At 42.1% G+C, this 19,757-nt stretch overlaps 1 protein-coding gene across 1 annotated transcript in view; it reads right to left on the reverse strand.

Annotated features, from left to right (window-relative positions):
* The window catches only part of PDZRN4 (PDZ domain containing ring finger 4), a 227,861-nt gene extending 209,738 nt beyond the window's left edge, over positions 1 to 18,123 (reverse strand). Inside the window, exons 1-3 of the mRNA XM_064702588.1 lie at positions 17,485 to 18,123; positions 15,155 to 15,241; positions 11,366 to 11,470 (exon numbers count right to left, since the gene is read on the reverse strand). Coding sequence (XP_064558658.1) covers positions 11,366 to 11,470; positions 15,155 to 15,241; positions 17,485 to 18,123 — 831 coding nt within the window. The remainder of the gene's footprint in view (positions 1 to 11,365; positions 11,471 to 15,154; positions 15,242 to 17,484) is intronic.
* Between the last annotated feature and the right edge of the window lie 1,634 nt (positions 18,124 to 19,757).

Raw genomic sequence — 19,757 nt, forward strand, 5'->3', positions numbered from 1 at the left:
AGGCTTCTCCTGTCAGAACAGATCTTTAAAGGCTTAAAGCTGAATAGAAAGTTCTTTGAGAGGACAGGGTATTTATCCACTAAGTAGCAGCTCTGATTAAGAAAGCAGAAGTTGTTATTTTTTGTTTTAAAGTACATAAAAAGAGAGAGACAAATGCAATGCAAGAAGTCAATAATGTACCCATAGATTTTTTCATTTTCTACTAAAACTCCCTGAAACACTTGGTAATGCGCTCAGCAGAATGGCTGTAATGGACTGCAGGGCTCTGACCAACATAAAATGAGTTTAAGGGATTGGATGAAAACTTTGTTCTTAAGTTGCTCTGCTAAGGTATTAACAGCACTGTCTGAACAGTTAACTCTGTGAAAAGTATTCTGAAACGTCATTGTGTTCTTTAATCTTTAAAATATTGTCTGTGGTTAGTGCTAATTAGAAGATTCAATCTCTGGGCTCAGTGATGAATAGTGATCCTTTAGATTTCCATTACCCCATAGCAGGAAAGAAACAAAAAATACAGAAAAATCCCACACTCTTAGTACAAGGGCACAGTATTTAAGTGACTTAGAAAAGAAGGCTGAAAACAGTGGTCTACATTTATTTAATGAGAAATTCTAGCAGTAATAAAAGTTCTTTTGAAAAATTATTATATGAACCATTTTTCCTTCTTCCATTTTCTTCTTATATTGAAAAAAATAGAAATATTCTTTCTAGTACTCAGACTCTCCCAGCAATATTTTTAAATAAAAATGAAAAATAGACAAATCATTAAAAAGAGTTGTTAAAAAAAAAAATAAGGTATTTTGAGTATTTGGAAACAGAGAAGAGCCTATATATTTTTGAAAAATATCATATTTATTCTGCCTACCACTCAAAGAAAAAAAAAATTAAAACGTGTGCTAGAAAGAGCATAATGGCTTTAACACCATTCTCTTGGTTACCAGAAAGTAAATTTCTGTTTAAAAATTTCTCATAACAGCCAGTTTTCCATATAATCACACACTTAGAGCATACCAAAAAGCAGTTGTGCTGAGCACTCGGAGATTTTATGGAGAAATTTAAAAAAACAACACGCAAGTGCAAGTTAGAAGTGTAAGTTATAGACTTAAAGTGTAAGGCAGAAAGTGCTGCTACACATCTGGCACCAGCATAAGGCATCTGATTTGGATCAGGGCTCTGAGCACTGCAGGGGAAGTGAAGGATTCAGCTTTCTAGTCCAAATGCTGGACATTGTGTGCCTCAAAAAAATGCAGCTAATCTGCTCAAGAGGGGCACAACAGCCTGAAAGCTCCTGAAGCATTTATCTTTTAGGTCACAGTAGCAGCTACCAGAGAAAGCTGGGGGCCAGGCAGAGAGAGGTATGCGCTCAAAAATCTTGCTGACAGCATGAAGACCATGTGGCTCCATGTTTGCCATGTGCCAAAGACTAGCCTAAATCAATCAGACTGCCACAGAGAAGTGTAGGGATCCAGATGTTTTAATTCACTCAAGACAGCAAATCCCTTCCATTTAAAATAGCATGCCTTCTTCCCACAAACTGCTGGAAGGACTTCAGATATTTACCCTCAATCAGCGTGGTTAAAAAAACAAATGCAAGATTGAGAGACTGTACTTGGAAACAGATGAGCAAACTCTGAGCCTCTGGGTCTCTCAAATGTTGGATGCTCCAAATAGGGAGGGAAAGACAGAAAAAGGGAAAGACCCTCATATTCTCTAGCAACCCATTTCAGAACTTCTCCCACATTGGGTGATGTGTTCTAGACACAGATAATCAGAAGTCATCCAATTTTAAAGTTGTTAAACCATTTAACAGGAGTTTGGAATACAGTGAACTTCAAATAAGGTTTCCATACTTAACTAAGTAGAAATCAGCAGGATGTTAACAGTTCTAATTTTTTTTCCTGTCATTTCTCCCATTCCCTCTCTATTTCCCAGTCTTGCTACTTGAAAGACAAATATTTTCCTCAAAGAAAAAAATATGTAAAAACATATCCTGTAAATAACATGCATAAACTTTCTATGTAAATAAACATAGGAGCCATGACTTATTTTGTCAACAATAGTTCATAAAGAAAATGCCTTCCAAAACAATTTGAATTAAGAAACGGTGTTGAGTCATTCTGCACTCCTTTCCTGTGGCAGCTGTGATTCAATCAAGTTGGGTCTACATACAACGTTGTAAAATTGCATTGCATTTGCAATTCCAAACAAGAGATATATTTACCAAAATGTCTGTGTATTAGTAACAAATCTACTTTGCTTAGCATATTTGATTTTACTAAGTATAGTCTTTGGTGATGATTTGAAGTGACCACATCTGCTCTTGCCAATTGGAAAATTGGTTTTTCTATAACAGTATGGCTTTAAATGCTGCAGAATTTTTAGAGAGAAGTTTTGGATGTTCAATTTTGGAGAGAAGTTACCAAAGAAATATTTTTTTTTAACATTATCACTTTTATTTTCGATGCATTTGGAAAGCACAGTGCTGTACATGCTTCTTACTACTCCTATTCAAAAGTTCTAAGAAGGAACATTCTCCCATTCAACACACTGCTGTATTTCACAGCTTAAAAACTGGATCATTAATTTTTTATGCAAATCCTTGAATAATTACTTCATTTAGAGCATTTCAGCACTGGAAGACACTAAAGGCTTTTTTCATTCAACCTCCAATTACAGACAACAGTGATTACCTACTCCTTAAAAATATAACTAGCTGATTAAGAAATAGAAGAGATCAAAGCCCTTGGAGCTCATATTCTTGGGATTGCAACAATCAGTTCAGTGACTTAAGAAGATTCTGCATTCACACAACACATGTAAGCTGTCAGCTCCTCTGACTGTGAAGTTGTCTCAACCACAATAAAGAGAAACCTTCATGAAAGGCAGAAGAAGGCTCTTTTCACTTTCTGAAAATGCCAAGAGCTTCTGGGTGCCAGCAGCATGTGCTGTGAGAGACGTGGCTTCCTCACACATCCTTCAGCTCTAAGCACCAAACTCAGCATGGTCTCAGACTTATCAGAGCTTTCCATGGCTGGGCTTGCCATCAATTATTCCCCTTCGTCTTGATCACGTGAGCCTCAAAGGGTTAGATCTCCCTGACACCTCCTAAAGTCCTCTCTGAAGTTTCTGACCTTTTCTGCTTTCTATGTGATTTACAAGGTTAAGGAAAGTCACTGGAAAATGCCTTTCCTGCTCTCAGATTTCCATAGCTTACCAGGTTAGAGTACCTAGCTCCACAGCAACCATCAAGCTCACCACATCTCTAAGACAGACTTGGAGCAAGACCAAGGCAATGGTACACAACCTACAGCCCAGTTGTCGTGGAGATTTGGTTTATCAATGGATGAGAAAGCACTTCCTTCAGGACTGCCCACGATCATCCCCAGGGCAAAGATCCAAGAGAAGGGTTTTCACACAAAACCTTGCACCTTCAGCAATAAAGATACATTTCTATGATCTTGTCTTCTCTAACATAAATAGACACTGACATGTAAATATGTGTATGCAAATATTTGGAAAATTCCTAAACAAAACACTCCCCTGCATATGCCCTTCTCTTCCTGGGAAGGGGATGAAAGCAACAGCATTTGACAGCTGTTAGACAAGTTGTTTAATGCATTCCTGAAAGTGTTTAATGAACACCTCACACAAACAAAATTTCCTCTAAACCTACTGCCTCAGCTACATATAAAACTGCATTGCTCTGGCTGCTGGGCAAGAGGGAAGGATGCCCAGGTCTTGTTGTTCTGCAAGGTTTACCTAAAACCATTAAGAAATCCCAAAAATACTCATGGAAAGGAAGAGAAAGATGACATACAGCAAAGTCAAGATCAAACAGGGCATCTAGGAAGATGCTAAGCTTCAACTTGCCAAATTTCTGACACATTATACCAGAGGGGTGAGATCAGACACTTTCTGAAGGAGATGGGTGTGACCAGGCCTTCACATGATGCCGAGGGATCTGTGGCCCATGGTAGCAACACCATTTATGGGATCTTGAAGGTTCTTACATTACTCAGCTGTTCCACAGGTTAACCAAAATCCTTCCTACCAAACAGCATTTCTGAGTTGCCCATTTAGCAACTGCCTAACTCTGCAGACCCAGTACAGTTATCATAGTTCTGCTCCAGTACTGTTCCCCCTCATTTACCCACCAGAGTTCATGACAGTGTGTATAGATGATCTAACTTGACAATTCAGTGGCCCCTATTCCTACATGCCATCCATTTCTTCCACACTTCCTATTTATGAGCAAGCACTAGAAAGTACTTCTGTGGAAAATTGAGGTTGGTGCTTTGTACTCTTTAATTGTAAAGATTTCCATTTTTCCTTTTTCTTACACATTCTACTTCACTCTTTCTCTTCTGCTCCTACAGTGACCCATCTGTTGTAGAGATCCCCCACAGTCAGAGCAAAATAGAAAAATCTCATGGGAGAGCAGGGGTTATGCACATTCATGTGCATGCAAGATCCTGAAGCCTTGTTCATCATGCCTAACCTAAGTTGCCTAAACAAACACCCAGCATGGTAGAAGTAGCATAAAAAAACAGGGTAGAAGATGATTTTCACCGCTTCCACTTCACATCCTCTCTTGACTTCCCTCATGCTGGGTCACATTTCAGAAATACTCTCCCACTGTTACTTCTGCTTCATGCCATTCCAGCCACCACAGCATTGATTTTCTTTGCTACTGGGAGCACCTTGCTGACCAAGATCCATGATTCACAATCTGAACAGACTTACAGAAAAGGACAACACTGCCTTATCTGTCAAATACACCAGCTCTGCAAATAAACTAGTTGGGGAGTTCATCTGATGGTCATATTCCAACCACGTTTGGCATTTCCCTCATTATTTAGATAAAAGCACTGTGAGCATACATATTTTCACATAAAAAATGCAGCATTATACTTGCACATGTGCCTGGTTTCTCTGTGAGTACAAGACCAAGCAAATACAAGATGGAAAACGCTCCTACAGGCTTGGCCCCCTCTAAAGCTGCATTCACAGCAAGTTCTCAGTTTGTATGTCAGCTGAAAAGACCCCACCTCTTAGAAAACAAGGCATTTTAGAATTTTTTCATGATGCTGTGTTACACAAGTATCAAAAAGTATCAAATAATATTTTGCCTCTTCATGGATGCAAGACTTCATTCAATCAACTAAGAGATCAAATAGTGAATTTCTGTTCATGCATTCTTGTCATTCACTATTTATATTGGACAAATTTCACCACTTCTTAAATATAATTTGTTTTATTTCTTCCAGTTCTTTGGGACAGAAAGCATTTTGTGAAGTCTTAGTAAGACTAATATACTTCACCAAAAAAATCCCAAGATATTTTAGGTCACAGAAAAATAGAAGTGTTTTTTTTTTAAACACAGTGAATTTCTAGAATTTTAAGTGCTTTTTTGGAAGGAACATAATCTTTTTCTCTAAATGAATTTTAGTTCAGAATAGAGAGGAATGCAGCTACCTCTAAAGACCTGTAGCAAGTCCAGTCAAATGCAGACTACTGTGAACTGAGGCAACAAATTACAGAATTCAGGCATTCCAGGACAACCACAGTCAACTTCAGAACAGACTGTACCTCGAACACTAAATTCCTCCATCTACAAGAGATCCAGCCCTCATGGCCTTTTGATAGAGGGCACCAGCAGCAGTAACCATCTTCCAGCTAACACTTGCAGCTTGAGTTAAAACACAGAGAAGGAAAACCCTAAAGTACTGGTATTAATTCAATCAGGGAACCCCATCTATCACATTTTAAAATAAGTATCCTAGGTAGAGGATTTCCTGGTTATCAGCATTTGCTACCTGCCCTCCCAAAGTCAAGGCACTGTAAAGTTAGAAATGCAAGTATCATTAAACAAAGTGTCATGTAAGACACAAGACTGTGGAAGAAAGAGGGAAATTCGTGTGTATTGTCACAAGCACTTACCTGGAAAAGGGCAGGACGAGTGTACAGATACAGCTCCCTGAACTAGTGGCTACTTCACACCAGATCACCACGGGATAATCCTGACTCTCTAAACACCTGCTGGCACCAAGCTCCGTTTGAGGAGGATGGGTGGATGCTGGTCTAACACAGGAGAGCCTCTGCCTTAGCAAAAAGAGTAATTTCCTGGAGAGGTAAATTCAGTCCCTTTCAGGGAGAGACCACAACCAGGATCTCTTGCTTTTTGGAGGCTTTCTGTTAAGTAAAAAAGCCAGTGGGGGCAGTAGCTCCAATTCTACTGAAGTTATGCAGACCAGGTCACACCCGACTTAAAATATTTACTCAGACAGATGAAGGATTACAGGTGTCCAAAATCCTGTATCTCAACAGGTGAGGTAGAGGTGAAAAGATTCTACAGACATTTCTAAGCCTGTGGTTTCAATAATTTATTATGCCAGGGATCTTCCACACTAATTAGGAGTTATCTAATGATTGCAGGTGCCAAAACTGGTTACCTGCAACATAATGTTATGAGTGTGTTACAGATTTAAGAGAAATTAATATAGCTAAGGCATATTTTGATGCACTGAAAGCTACACCACTAAAATTAGTTATTATATTAAGCTTTCTCAGCTACCATACAGATTTTACTGGCCACATCTTGTGCAGCTTTATTTCAAAGTCATCCCAATCTTCTGGCTCTGATCCCAGCAAGACATTTTAAGACTCACTACTTCTACAGACATAATCTGACACTGAAGATTCTTAGCCAAATAAACATGACTAGTATCAAAGATTTTGCTTGAGCAACATAGTGAGTGTAATGACAGAAACACGCAGAAGATAAAACATCACAAGACTGACACACAGCACAGTCAGCAGTCTGGCAATAGTTAAAAAAGTCTCTGTGTAGGCACTTAGCAGATGTAAGTTACTTCTGCCAGGATAAGCCTTAAGACTTCATCTTTATTGAAACTGGCTTTGCTGACATGTGCTTCAAAGCCATTGTGTGAATACTCTCCAAAAAACTGGAAAGAACAAAGGGAAACATGGCATACAGGATGAAGCCTTATTTATCATCCACTTATGGAGCTCAGGCTGCATGAACAAAATACACAGTCATGATATATAAATGCATCTGTCTTATTTTCAGACTTAAAGATCCCAGACTAAAAATGCTTTCCTTTCCCTTCTTCTCCATCACGCCTGCTTAATTCATGAGAATCAACTGACTAAAATTCAGGACTTGAGAGTTTCACTTGACAGTTAAAGAACAGAAGTCTTTTCCTTGCAGTGCAAGGAACAGAAAAAGACTTGAGCCTTACAGTTGATGATGTGCTTACAGTTCCACATATTAATATTCTGAATTTCAACCTAGCCCTTTTTATTTGCATACAAAGTTTTTCATTGCTGTTTTGTCATATGGCAAACCTGCTTTGGCAATGTTAATTAACAAGGAGCAAAGTTAAATAAAAAGGAGCAATGTTAATTGCTCCTTTCCCTCAAATTGATGAAGAAAAGTTCCTTTAAAGAAAAAAAACAAAAAACCAAACCATTAGAAATTCTATCTGGATTGTAAATTTTGTCCTGGTCATATATTTTATGTACAACATTGAAGTGATTAAAGAATATTCTGCAAGACACTGTGACTTACAGAATGGAAGACTGTGAGAAAAACAATCATGGGGTTGTTTTTTATTCTAAAGCTGGGCTTAAAAAGAGAGGACACCACACACCAATATCTGTAAAATCAGTATCATACAAACAAAAAAACCAACTCAAAGAACTAGTTCTGACTAGCCTGGTAACTAGGCTTTAAGTATTGTGCTTGGAGACCTGGCCAGTGTGGTGCCAGATTTACGTGAGGCTGAACTGTCTGCAAATTGAGGTACAAGTTTTCCTCCATATGGAAAGAGCTGCTTTCATCATTAACTGCTCAGAACTATAAGTACAGATAAGAAAACAGCAGGTGAAACATTTGTGTGTTTCAATTTACTCAGCAGGTTTGATTACCATGCAGTAAAGGGGAGGTAAAGTGATGCTGAGCTATATAAATGAGAACCATTCTAAACATACTTTAATAATATAATTTTCTCCTAGATGCAAACAGAATTCTTTGAACTAGCACAGACTAATAAACAGCCCTGTGCACTGCTTGCTGCTTGTCTCCTCCTGACAGGATTCAGAGGCAGGGTGGAAAGGAAGAAGGCAGAGATCCAAAAGGTAGAGTTCGGTTATTTGCTCATATCCAAGGGTTTCATGTTGGGAGTCACAGATATCAGTGCTGCATCTAGATTTATGAGATGCATTTTACAGAAGGTGAACAGTTGTAGTCCTTGAAAACATGATGCAGTGTCAATTTAAGGGAACTAGATTTTTGGATATAAACTTCTGAAAGCATCAGAAGACCATGACATCTGCAGGAACCTGCTACATAGAAGTAATTCATAAGGGTTAATTCTTGATGAAGTAGTAATGATCATTTGGGGCTTATAATAGGATTCCTGGAAATATATACATATATATCTCAAAGTGCACATCACTGTCGCAGGTCAGCTTTACACTGCATAAACAAGTAATTTTTTTCACAAACAGTTGAACTTTTAATAAAGAGGGTAATGCTGTGCTTGAAAGCTGTTCTTCAGCAGAACAGTGAAAACAATCAGCAAGGCTCCTATGACAGTCCCCCATGCAGTCCCTTGACACAGGGGATCTGGGGCTCTCACCCTGTCACTCTCAAGCACCACCACGCTGCCAGCACACAGGCATCTGTTTCAGCTTTCAGGTCCTCATGCACAAAATATGCTCCCCTGAGGGTAAAGCCCAAATAAACACCAACCCTCTTCAAATGAAAGTGTCAGAGGGTCTATATCCTGGGCATATGGATCTCAAAAACTTCCAGCAACTCCAGTCATTCGTGTGGCACTTCTACACTTAGAATAAATACCTCAAGGAAGAAATCTGATTCCTTCTCTTGGCATTCTTTCAAATACCTTAATTATTTGGCAATGTTGCTGCATAGATAATGATATATATAAAATAAAAGGCAACATTACTTATTTTTACCAGCCTTTGCTCTCAATTCTATCTGCCAGTGCCATAGGACTGTGAAATCCATTTGCTGCACTAGGTTGCCCACGAGATGGTCATTTGAAATGTGCAAAACTCACCACAGTCAGCCATGTGCAGTGAATTATTGTTAAACATGTGATAAACCACTGAAACAAATTACCTTCTTTATTTAGCAATATGCCTTGAGAACAGATTTTCTAGTTTAAGGGGATAGTTCTGTCCATTATCCCATTAGATACACATTGCTAGAAGGACCCTGGGCATCCCATTGCCAAACAAATGACTTAAGCTATCAAAGGCTCTTCAAATAACATCAGTCCCTTCTGCTCTTGATTATTGAAGAATGGCCTCATAAAATATCATCCATTAGATCAGAGTACCAAAACAAAATGAATAGCAAACAATAAGAAGTCCCACTTCCTATCAACTTTTCACCAAAACTCATATTCCATATACCTGCCAATATTTCTGAAATAGTTACGCCACCCTGATTGTTTCCTCACAGCAAAAGTTTTCAGAATGATCTTTCACAACAAACCACATCAGAGCTGGCAGGGCATCCCAGTGCAAGAAGACATTGATAGCTATGCATGGGCAATGAAAAATTCAATGTTCTGACTCCAGATGTTTCCTGCATCTAGCATGGAGGAATAATTACTTCTTTTCTCCTCCTCTGTTTATTTTGGTCTAATAAATTTTGAAACACTGAAACATATACTAGAAATTTTGGCCTAACCCAAAACATTTTTAAAGGCTTGACTGAATACAAGAATTATATACAAAGCTGTTGCACATTAATATGGTGCTCCATTTAGAGCTGTATGAATACTTATGCTAGATTGGACCTATAACATCACACAGAACCAAAATCTGTTTCAGTATGATTTTATGTAGCCAAAATTTTTCAACAAGTAAAAATCAAGTATCAATTATGGTGAAATTTTGAGATTTGACCTCACATATAATAAATGCTGCTTTGTGACTTTATTCTTCCTTCTTCCAAAAACTCTTCATTTTGTCTTAAAAAACAAAGCACTATAAAAGCACATTAAATTAAAGTAGGAAGAGTTGAGCAAATGCATGAAACTACATAGCTGGTCAGTCTCTAAAAAAAAGCCCAAAACACAATGTGGTAAGTGAAATAGTAATGTCAGAAGAAAATAGTTCTTTACAGCATAAGGCTGCTGTTCTAAAAAAAAAAAAAATGGATCTCAAAGCTTTTGTATACCTTAGGGAAAGAGATATCTTGCAAGTTCAGTTCTGCTCCCACTTGGTGTCTCCTAGAGATACATCTATATCTGCCAGCCAAGAGCATAAGCTTTATTCTTCCAAGAAAATATATTCATTTGATTTCACACACTGCTCTGGGCTCCCAGCATTAAAAGCAATGCCAGCATTCAAACACTCTTAGCTTATGCTTTTAGTCCTTAGCAGGTACAGAACACAAGAAATCAGCAGCAGAATTCTGCATTTGTCTTCCAATCCACTTATTTAATGTGTCTTTGTTCAAACACCCATCCCACTGCAAGTTCACACCATGCTTCTAAGCCTTCTCTGAACTTGCAGAGCTGGAGTGAAATGGCCTAAATAAACCCAGCAGCCAGCAGAATGTGTGGTCACTGTGAGCTGGGTCAGAGCTGGGATGGGAAATCCCCAAGGATCCCATTTCAGTCACCCTTGGAAACTGCTCCTCTGAGATTTCTTACAGGGCTAGCTACACCCTATTCAGGCTAGACATCACCCTATTCTTCCAACTGACTTACTTATTTATTATTTGTAGTTATTTTATGAGAAAAACTGCTTACAATGCAGGAGCAAACCGAAAATTCTATGCTAGCATATTACATGACCATGAAAGTGCTTTAGTGATTCAGATGAGAACAACAGATGATCTCCTTCTGATCATACAGCAGGAAGTGCTTCCTCTAATTGCTAAAGAGGTTTCACAGCAGTGATTAGCAAGCCAACTTCTCTGCCTTGTCCCAGAGTCATGAAAATAATAGTCCCTACACAGGACAAAATCAGTTTCACTAAACATGTGAATTTTCAGCCATTCATCTTCTTTCTCAACTTAATGAAAAGAAACACAAAATGCTTCTATCGCTTGCTATTTAAGTGTTGACACCTTTGATTCACCTAGATCAGCTTAATCCCCATACCAGTAAATTTATTACTTGTTGGAAAAATCCATCTTGTTCTTTAATTCTAAGAAATGTTCAAGCAGTTCAGTGTACAAGAATCATGTTCAGACACAGCAAAAGAGGAAAATTACAACCTTCTTAGGGTGAAAACCATAAAATCCTTTATTAATCTGATAATATGACAGACTAATCCATTGGTGTGGGTTCTTTCTTACCTCAATAATCCTGTCATGAATTTGCAGGCCTTCTGCTTTGTCTGCAGGTCCATTTTCCAAAATCTTTGACACATAAATTCCCTCAGCAGATTCCTCCTGGTTGTTCTGTATCAGGCAACAGGGTAATTGCAAAAAGGTCCACATTAGTACAAACATTGAGAGAGTACTAAAATCAGCAGCATTAAAAAATGTAAATCCATCTGAAACATGCAGCTCATTTTTTTAGCTCCTTGAATTAAGAATTAAGCTCCTTGAGATTTTTTTAACTTGCTTAACACAAAGTAGCTATTAATCAAAAGGACAGAATTAATGAACTATTCCAGCAATTTTTATAAGATTATCCATTTACTTCCGGTTATTTTAGTCTAAATGAGACACAGTGTGCAACAGTAATCTGATCCCAGTTGAAATACTTGGAGCAAACCTCAGACTACACAGCAGCCAGTGACTAGCACATAAATGCACAGTGGAAGACACTCATAAAAATGGATGCACAAGTGTTTCTCTCAGAAGGAAAAGGGCCCCTGCAGTACTGCTGCTTGCAAACTGCCTTACTGCATTTGAAAATAAAGTTCCAAGGAACAAAGTGACATGAGATAGCTGGCACGTAACAGTGAGAGGATTTGGCTGGAACTGGTTAACCTCATAAATCCTGTTCACATGGGAGATTGAGAACTTGCTCAACTATGAAATCCACACAGACGAGCTGTGGACAAAAAGAGAATCCATCTCCAGCTGCTCTCTATGCAACACTAAGTACAACTCACATGAGATCAAATTTAAACCAAATTATCTACCACAGCTGCAACAATATAACTGATGTTGTAGTGCATGTTGGAATTACTTTATTTCATCACACGATAATTAAAAGTATTTTAAAATAATTATTAATAAATAACTAATGTCAAGCAGACACTGCCTACTTACAGGGTTTTAAATGTTTATACAAATAATAACCTAGCTAGCAATAACTGAAGCAATCTTTTTCCAGCCGATTTATGTTTTGGATAGCAGTTTATATGATGCTTATTTTCCTTCTGTGACTGGTGAATCCCTGACCAATAGCACAGTTCACATGTGCACAGGTCTAGATCCTATACACTCATGGGGAAAATGCTTTATAACTTTTTCTATTAAGGAAACTGTGAAGACATGTAAAACATACTTTACACAATGTGGCAACATTCCTATGGAGACTTGACCCAGGTAGATTTAAGGTCAATAAATATTTGTTCAGCAAAATATTAGTCAGACTATGTTTTCATAAATTCCTTTTTTCCCCCTTTTTCACAGAGACTCATACATGTCAGGGAAGAAGCAAAAGGGAAACACAGTAACAGTTCTAGCAATATTTTGAAATTACAGCAAATAGATTTCCACTGATTTCCCATCTAAGCAGTGAGAAATGAAACTGATAAAAGAAGCATAATAGCCATTAGTGAAAATACAAGAGGGACGTCGTTTGGTTTTAACCTGAGAAAACAAAAAGCTAGATTATAGCACCTTCACCCACATAAAAATGTATTTCTTTCCATCAGAAATTTCATTGACTTTTTCAAAAGCAATCTATGACCTGTTTAAATAAAAGGGTACTTCAGTCTGGTTTTTGGTCCCCATCAGTTGCATGTCCTGGTACCCACCACTCCTGCCAGGAAAGCAGCACAAGGCACACTGAGCTCCAGCACTGTCAGGCAGCCCAGGGGCTGTGCAGCACCTGTGCCTGCAGCACACCTCCCTGCAGCCTGGCTTTGATGTGCCCTCCTCAGGGAAGCATCCCCCCAGCCAGACAGAGCTGGGGCCCATCAAAGCAGCCTTGCTCCCTCAGAATCATGAATCACCTCTCAGGAGCACACTCATGAGAGGCAAGCTCCTTTCTGACAAAATAAAAGATGATCCTATGATGAGTTATTCCCTTCCTCTCCTCCTTCCTTTAGGTAGAAGGCAAACAGTGGTGATGCCTGTTATGGGCTGAAAATAAACACAGCCAAATGCATACAGAAAGTATGCATTACTCAACTCATCAAGAGTCACCTGCTTTCCAATGGAAAAAAGGTGCATTGCACTTGTAAAACACAATGTGATGGAGAACACACCCCCAAGCAGATGACTAATACAGAGACATCGCTGTTTGGCTCTTCTGCTGCAAGAGCTAATGTTTCAAAGAAGAGCACTTTTTCTCTGGACAGCCTGAATGTACAGAGAACCTTCATGAACTCTTTTTGTCTTGTGAACAACTCCACTATTTAAGCTTTCCAGCAGAACTTGGTGTTTTCATTATTTGAATCAACTTAAGCATTTTTTCCTGTTCTTTCCTCAGCTCCAGATACACTGAGTCTCACTCTGATACCTGGAAATGCCAATCAAAAGCCTGTGGTAGTCACATTTGTTAAAATAAGAAAAAAACACAAAAGAATTTCCAAACTGAACTTCAAAGACTCAAAACCACCTGAGATCCACCCCTGCCTCACAACCTCACCCATCTGTCTCCAAATATGAGTGATAATAGAAATTAATTTCCCTTTCTCTGTTTGGCAGTGATCTCAACACACAGTGGTACAGACCTTCATATGTTTATTATTTACTCCTTAAAACTACAAAATATTAAGTGAGTTTGTGATACATATCACTGTTGCAGTATGCACTGTCAGCATCTAAGTCCTTTAAAGAAGCTCAGTTGCCATCCCAAGAAAACTGAACACATGTTCCCTTTTCCCTGCTGTTCTCCTAGAGATGCCAAAAAGAGACATCACAATGCAATCCAAACTAAAGATTGTCTGAATTTTGTTACTGCTATACTCAAATATGAACATAATCATGGCATGTGTGTTTTAACTTGCAGCCACCTGTTGTCTCATCCTTCCACTAGAAAAATCTAAGAAACTCCTGCTTTGGATTTACAGCCCCATCATCTGATAACTGCTGGTCTTGATATTTACCCAGAGGGAACAGTAACTGCAGCACAGAGAGCGGACTGATGGGAACAGACTCTTTGGCACCACTAAATACAGCTTCAGAGCAGAAGATTGCCGAGCTAATACACAGGGTCCTACTCCCCTCCTCAACAACGCTAGAAGGCTACAATTCTCCCCCTAACAAGAACCTGATCAGTACATAATTATTACCAACCCTTTTTAATCAACTATTAATTTTCCAGTTTAACAGGTTTCTTTACCCTTCATATGCAATGACAGTCCTGATTAATACTTTTGGAAAGGTGAAGTAAAAAAAAAAAAAGCAAGCATATTCATGTGTACTAGCCTCCTAAGTGGAGGCTAGTGATCCTTATGCATGTTCTATGGTTTGCAATGAACTTTCTAAACCTAGACTGATGAGATTAAGATTCAGTATTGGTGAAAACCGTTTCAGTTCATAAAGAAAAATTGAAAGCAGGCATGTGAGAACAGGATGTGCTTAAACTATCTGAGCCACAGAAGCAAACTTTCTTCTCTCCTGTAAATGAAAAAAATAAAAAAAAGGCAAGCTGTTTCACAAAATTCCAAAGGCTTAATCCTGTAACAACGACTTTTACAAGTATTTCCATTGAACAGTTTGCATGAATACATATTATTCACATGGGAACTGAGTGCAAACCAGCCTAAAAAAACACTATGAATGCTCTTCCAAAAAATGAGAATAACACAATTCTCATGAGATAACATCCTCCAAACAATTACTCCAGGTATACCTGATGATAAACAGTACTTCTATCTGAAGAACAGATTCCATACCTACTGTGATCAAAAGTTACTCTTAATTAACAGTGTCACCTAGAGTTACTTTTTGCATTACCTGATTGGGTCGTCCTCCTATAATATTGAAGCCCAAAGTGTCATTTTCTCGGTGTAGCATGATCATGAGTGGTTTGCGGACTCCTCCCTAAGAAGCAAGAAATTAAACACTGATAAAGAACACAGTCTCAAGAAGTTATTAAATGAAAACATTACTGCATGGAAGATTTTTAGCTGGAGAATATATTAAGATAAGGCTTGAAGGAAAATAGGCTGGAAAGACTTGGCACAGGAAAAAAAAAAAAAACAAAGGAAAAGTCATGATTCACTGAAAAGTTAGCAGGTAACACCTGATTATCTCCAGTTATCTTCAGCTGAGCAGAAAAAAAGGACAGGTTTTGGGTGTGAGGAATGCTTGGCACCACTGAAAAGTCAGAGCTCCAGATGTCTGGAAGTCTCTATAAACATAAAATGGCTATAAGTGTTAACACATTAAACATACAGATTAAAATACACAAAATTCTAATTTTCAGACCCCAAAGTCCTACCAGTACACATTTTAAAGCAACTTTCAAAGAACACAGAGAAGCTGAAAAACAACTCTTTATCCCAAACTTTTTCTCTCCAAAAAGAATCCAAAACATCTGTAAAAATATAGGTTGTATTCTGGAAAAAAGGCTTAAAATATAAAGCAGACACTGAGAAGCATAAACGGAGTAAAAGTCAAAAATGAAAAAAGAAAAATCTTTTCTTTCAGTGCACCAGGTGAATAATTTAATTTTTTTAAAAAAATAAAAATTGGAGGCTTTAGCACAGCACTTTTACTCTGAAACACACATTTTATTGTGTGAGGTGTTTTATGCCCCGACGATAGATGTGAATTTAATTCCGTGTGTTTTTACTGCACGGATCGTTTTCCTCCCCGGCTCTGAGCGGCGATGCCCGGGCGGCAGCGCCCACAGCGCCCCCTCCCGGCGGCGGGGGGAGCGGCGCTCCGGCCTGCCCCGCACCTCGGCCAGCGAAGCACCAGCTCCAGGTCCTCACCGCCAGTCCCGACACCTCCCCTTCCTTCTTCTGCCACCGCTTTCCCCCACACCCCACCCTAGGAGTCACTGCTGGCCCTCTCCACATGACCTTATCTCCAAGAGATGAAGCAAGTGTATGAGCACACCTCTCTAAACCTCATGGACTAGCTAACCAGAAGAACCTTAAAAAAAAAAAAATACTCAAGTTTTCAGAGTTCCTCAATGCCACGAAGACCTGTGACCTGTATTCTGAGGCATTCTGGTGTCCTGTGAACAACATCCTGTTTCCCATTTTCCATGCAGCAGGCATATGCCTAGCACACTACATTGCTGCTTCGGGTGTAAGTTTCACTGCTCAGACCTTTTCCACCTGGGATTTTGCTTCCCAAGAGCCCACGTAGATTTAGGTAGAAAGAACAACTCTTTGCATTAAAATACTTCTCACCAAGGCTGCAATCAGCAATGTCTGAGCCTGCTAGTGAGCTCCCAGGCAGGAATCAAAAACCAACCAGTTCCATCACAGCAAGTGAAGCCAGCTCACCGCAACTCTCGCATGGTTTGTTTTGCCTAAGGAGCGTGTCAGTCTCTGGGCAATGCCCTCAGATCCGAGGGGAGGGCGCAGCACTGCTCCAGCCTCTGCTTATCATCGGCGGTAGCTGTCACACCGTTCTACCAAAGCTTTGCTGTCCTTTCGACATCCTTTCCACAGTCGACAATAATTTTACACTCAAGTTTTTTAAGACAACTTCTCATCTGCTCAAATAAAAGTTAAAAGCCAGCTCCACGCCCCTGAGCTGCCACCAGTACCAGCTGGAGCAAAACCAGCAGCAGGAGCAGCTGGGTGCCTGGAGGCGGAGCGGTCTGATGTGGACACCCTGACCGGAGAGCCAGGACCCGTTTGCCAGCTGCCGGCCCAGCAGCGAAGCCATCTCCCCTCCCGCCCCTTCCCCATCCCCTCCGGCCGAGCAAGCGCTCGGTCGCAGCCTCTGCCAAGCACTGCTGGGCTCACCGCAGAACGGGGTTCCGGCTACCGAAGTGGGATAGGCAAGAAGCGTGTCCCCAGTGGAGGTGTTACAAAAATCAGTAAAAATAAAACTCTTCATCTGGCAACAGGGTCCGGCGGCTCTATCTCCCTGAAAGAGGAGGCGCACTGCCCGGGGGATGGACAGCAGGATCGGGCTGGGTCCCGAACCGCTGTGGTGGTGACTGCCGGCCCCGGGGGCACAGCCCGCCCCGTAGTTCACTAGGCCGATGGTTCACAAGCCGGGCACGGAAAAGGGAGAAGCAAAGCAGGCTGGAGGAGGGCACAGCCGGAGGGGCGCGGACCGGGGCGCGCTGCCCCGCCGATCCCTGCCGCCGCACTCACCTTGCCGGGCTGGCCGCCCGCCAGGTCCCGGGCGATGCTGCTGATGTGGCTCATGTACTGGCCGAACTTGGCCTGGTACCGCCGCGCCGTCAGCTGCACCTCGCTCTGCAGCGCCGACAGCTGCGCCAGCAGCGACTTCTCCCTCCTGCTCCAGCGCAGGGCCTCCCTCTTCAGCTCCTGCCCCGGCTCCGGGGCGCCGCCACCCCGCAGCGCCCGCAGGCAGCGGTGCCCGCCCGCCCGCGGCTGCCCCGCCGCGCTGCCCGGCGAGCGGCCCGAGGGGAGCCCGGCAGGGGGCTGCGGCTCGGCGGGGCCGGGCGGGCCGTAGCGGCACGCCGCCAGGTGCGCGGGCAGCTCCCGCAGCCGCACGGTGCTGCCGCAGCCCCGCGGGCTGTAGTCGCACTTGACCTCTAGCTCCTGGACGAGGCTGCGGAGGGGCAGGACGGGGCGCAGCTCGGCGGCCGCCAGCGGCCGGCAGCGCAGCGGGCAGCGGCGGCGCCGCGCCGCCCAGGGCAGCAGGCAGCCGGCGCAGAAGACGTGCCCGCACGGAGTGGACAGCGGCTCCTCCAGCACCCGCCCGCACAGCCCGCACTGCAGCTCCGCCGCCACCGGCCCCGCGAACCGCGACGGGTCGAAGCCCATGTTGCGGCCGGGCACCGCCAAACTTGGGGCGCCGCGACCCCGGCCCGGCCCCGGCGCCGCTGGAGCCGCTCCCGGCGGGCGGCGGCGAGGGGCGGGCTGAGAGCGGGGCTGCGCCGGGAGAGGCGGGCGGCAGCGCCCAGACGGAGATCCCGGCGGCTCTCCCCTCCCTCTCGCATCAGCTCCCTCTCCGCGGCGCTGCCGCCCCACGCCCAGCCCCGGCACCACCTCCGCCCTCCCGGGGCACCCTCGCTGCGCGGCGGGGCGAGGACCGAGGTGCGGGGACGCGGCGCCGCCAGCCCGAGCCCACCGCCCTCCCTACACGGGCACTGTCCCGGCGGAGAGCTGTGTCCCCGGCGGGACACTCGGGGCTGGCGATGGCCGCGGACGGACGGAGGGAGTTGAAAGGCTGCGGGACAGCGAATCGCTCAGGCTCTGACTGATGCACACTTGTGCAGGTAAATAACGCGCACGTGTGAGCACGACTGGTTCATGTCTCTCCAAAAGTCTTCCTCTTTTTTCCTCCCGTTTTGGGATATCCGTTAGGGAACAGAATCCTGAAATCCCTAGTGCTAGCACTCTCTTTGTTGCCACACAATAAAGGAAATAAGGGTAAGAAAATTACTTGTTGAGCTCCTTCAAACTACAGCATATGTATAAACAGCACTTCCGTTTAAAGAAAAGCTAAAACACAGCAAAATCTGGAAAAGCCTAGTTAGGATCAATAGCTGCCTGGATTCTACCCCTTCATTGCTGCACAACCCACAACATACACTGAAACATGAAACCCCTAACACATTCCCCACATAACTTCACTATTGAAAACACAGGCCAGATTGCTGCCCCCAGCCCTGTGGAAAACCTCCCAGAGCAGAGAGGGATGGAGCACTCTGAGGAGTTTCTTCAGTGGACTCCTTCATGTGTGGATCAGACACCATCCTTTTTGGAAAGGATGACAGGTTTGGTCTGTCCAGGCTCGATCTCAGGCTATTTCCTGGGCTGAGAACTTCTGAGGTAGAGTCAGGGTGTGTCCTCACCAGTCTGCAATTTCTACTTCAAACTCTGAATCTCAGGAGCATCCCTCTGGGAAAGCCATGGAGCTTTTGAGACCCACTAATGAATGGTTAATTTCTATGGCTAAAAAGACATCATGAGGACAATACAGTAGAGACTTTTCCACCCCCCCAAAGCCAGAAGGAAAACTCTGCACATTTCTGCCCCTAGAACTGAATCTGGGATAGCAGATCTGTTATGTATACTCATGTATACTTTAAAAAAGATTTGCAATGCCTCACAGAACATCTACAAACACAAATATTGTTGAGAAGCACCAATCTACTCTTTCTGACTTGCCAAAGAGAAACCCATCATTTTTGTTGGATTACCACAGCCATGAAATACATAAGAAAATGAACTGCACCATCAAATAGTGTCTCATCTCAAAGAGAATGCACTACCATCCAATATCTCAATGCAGATCAAAATCACATTCTACCACATGAAAAAGAAAATCAGACACCTTGAGTAACTAATTGTGCTATTCATACTGGTTTTAATCATCTATCCATTGATTTTAATTGCTTTGCTCATGGAGTCAAATCAGTGTCATCCAAAATGTTAGAGAAAATTATTTTTAA

Source organism: Zonotrichia leucophrys, chromosome 1A (genome assembly GCF_028769735.1).
Source record: "Zonotrichia leucophrys gambelii isolate GWCS_2022_RI chromosome 1A, RI_Zleu_2.0, whole genome shotgun sequence".
NCBI lineage: Eukaryota > Metazoa > Chordata > Aves > Passeriformes > Passerellidae > Zonotrichia > Zonotrichia leucophrys.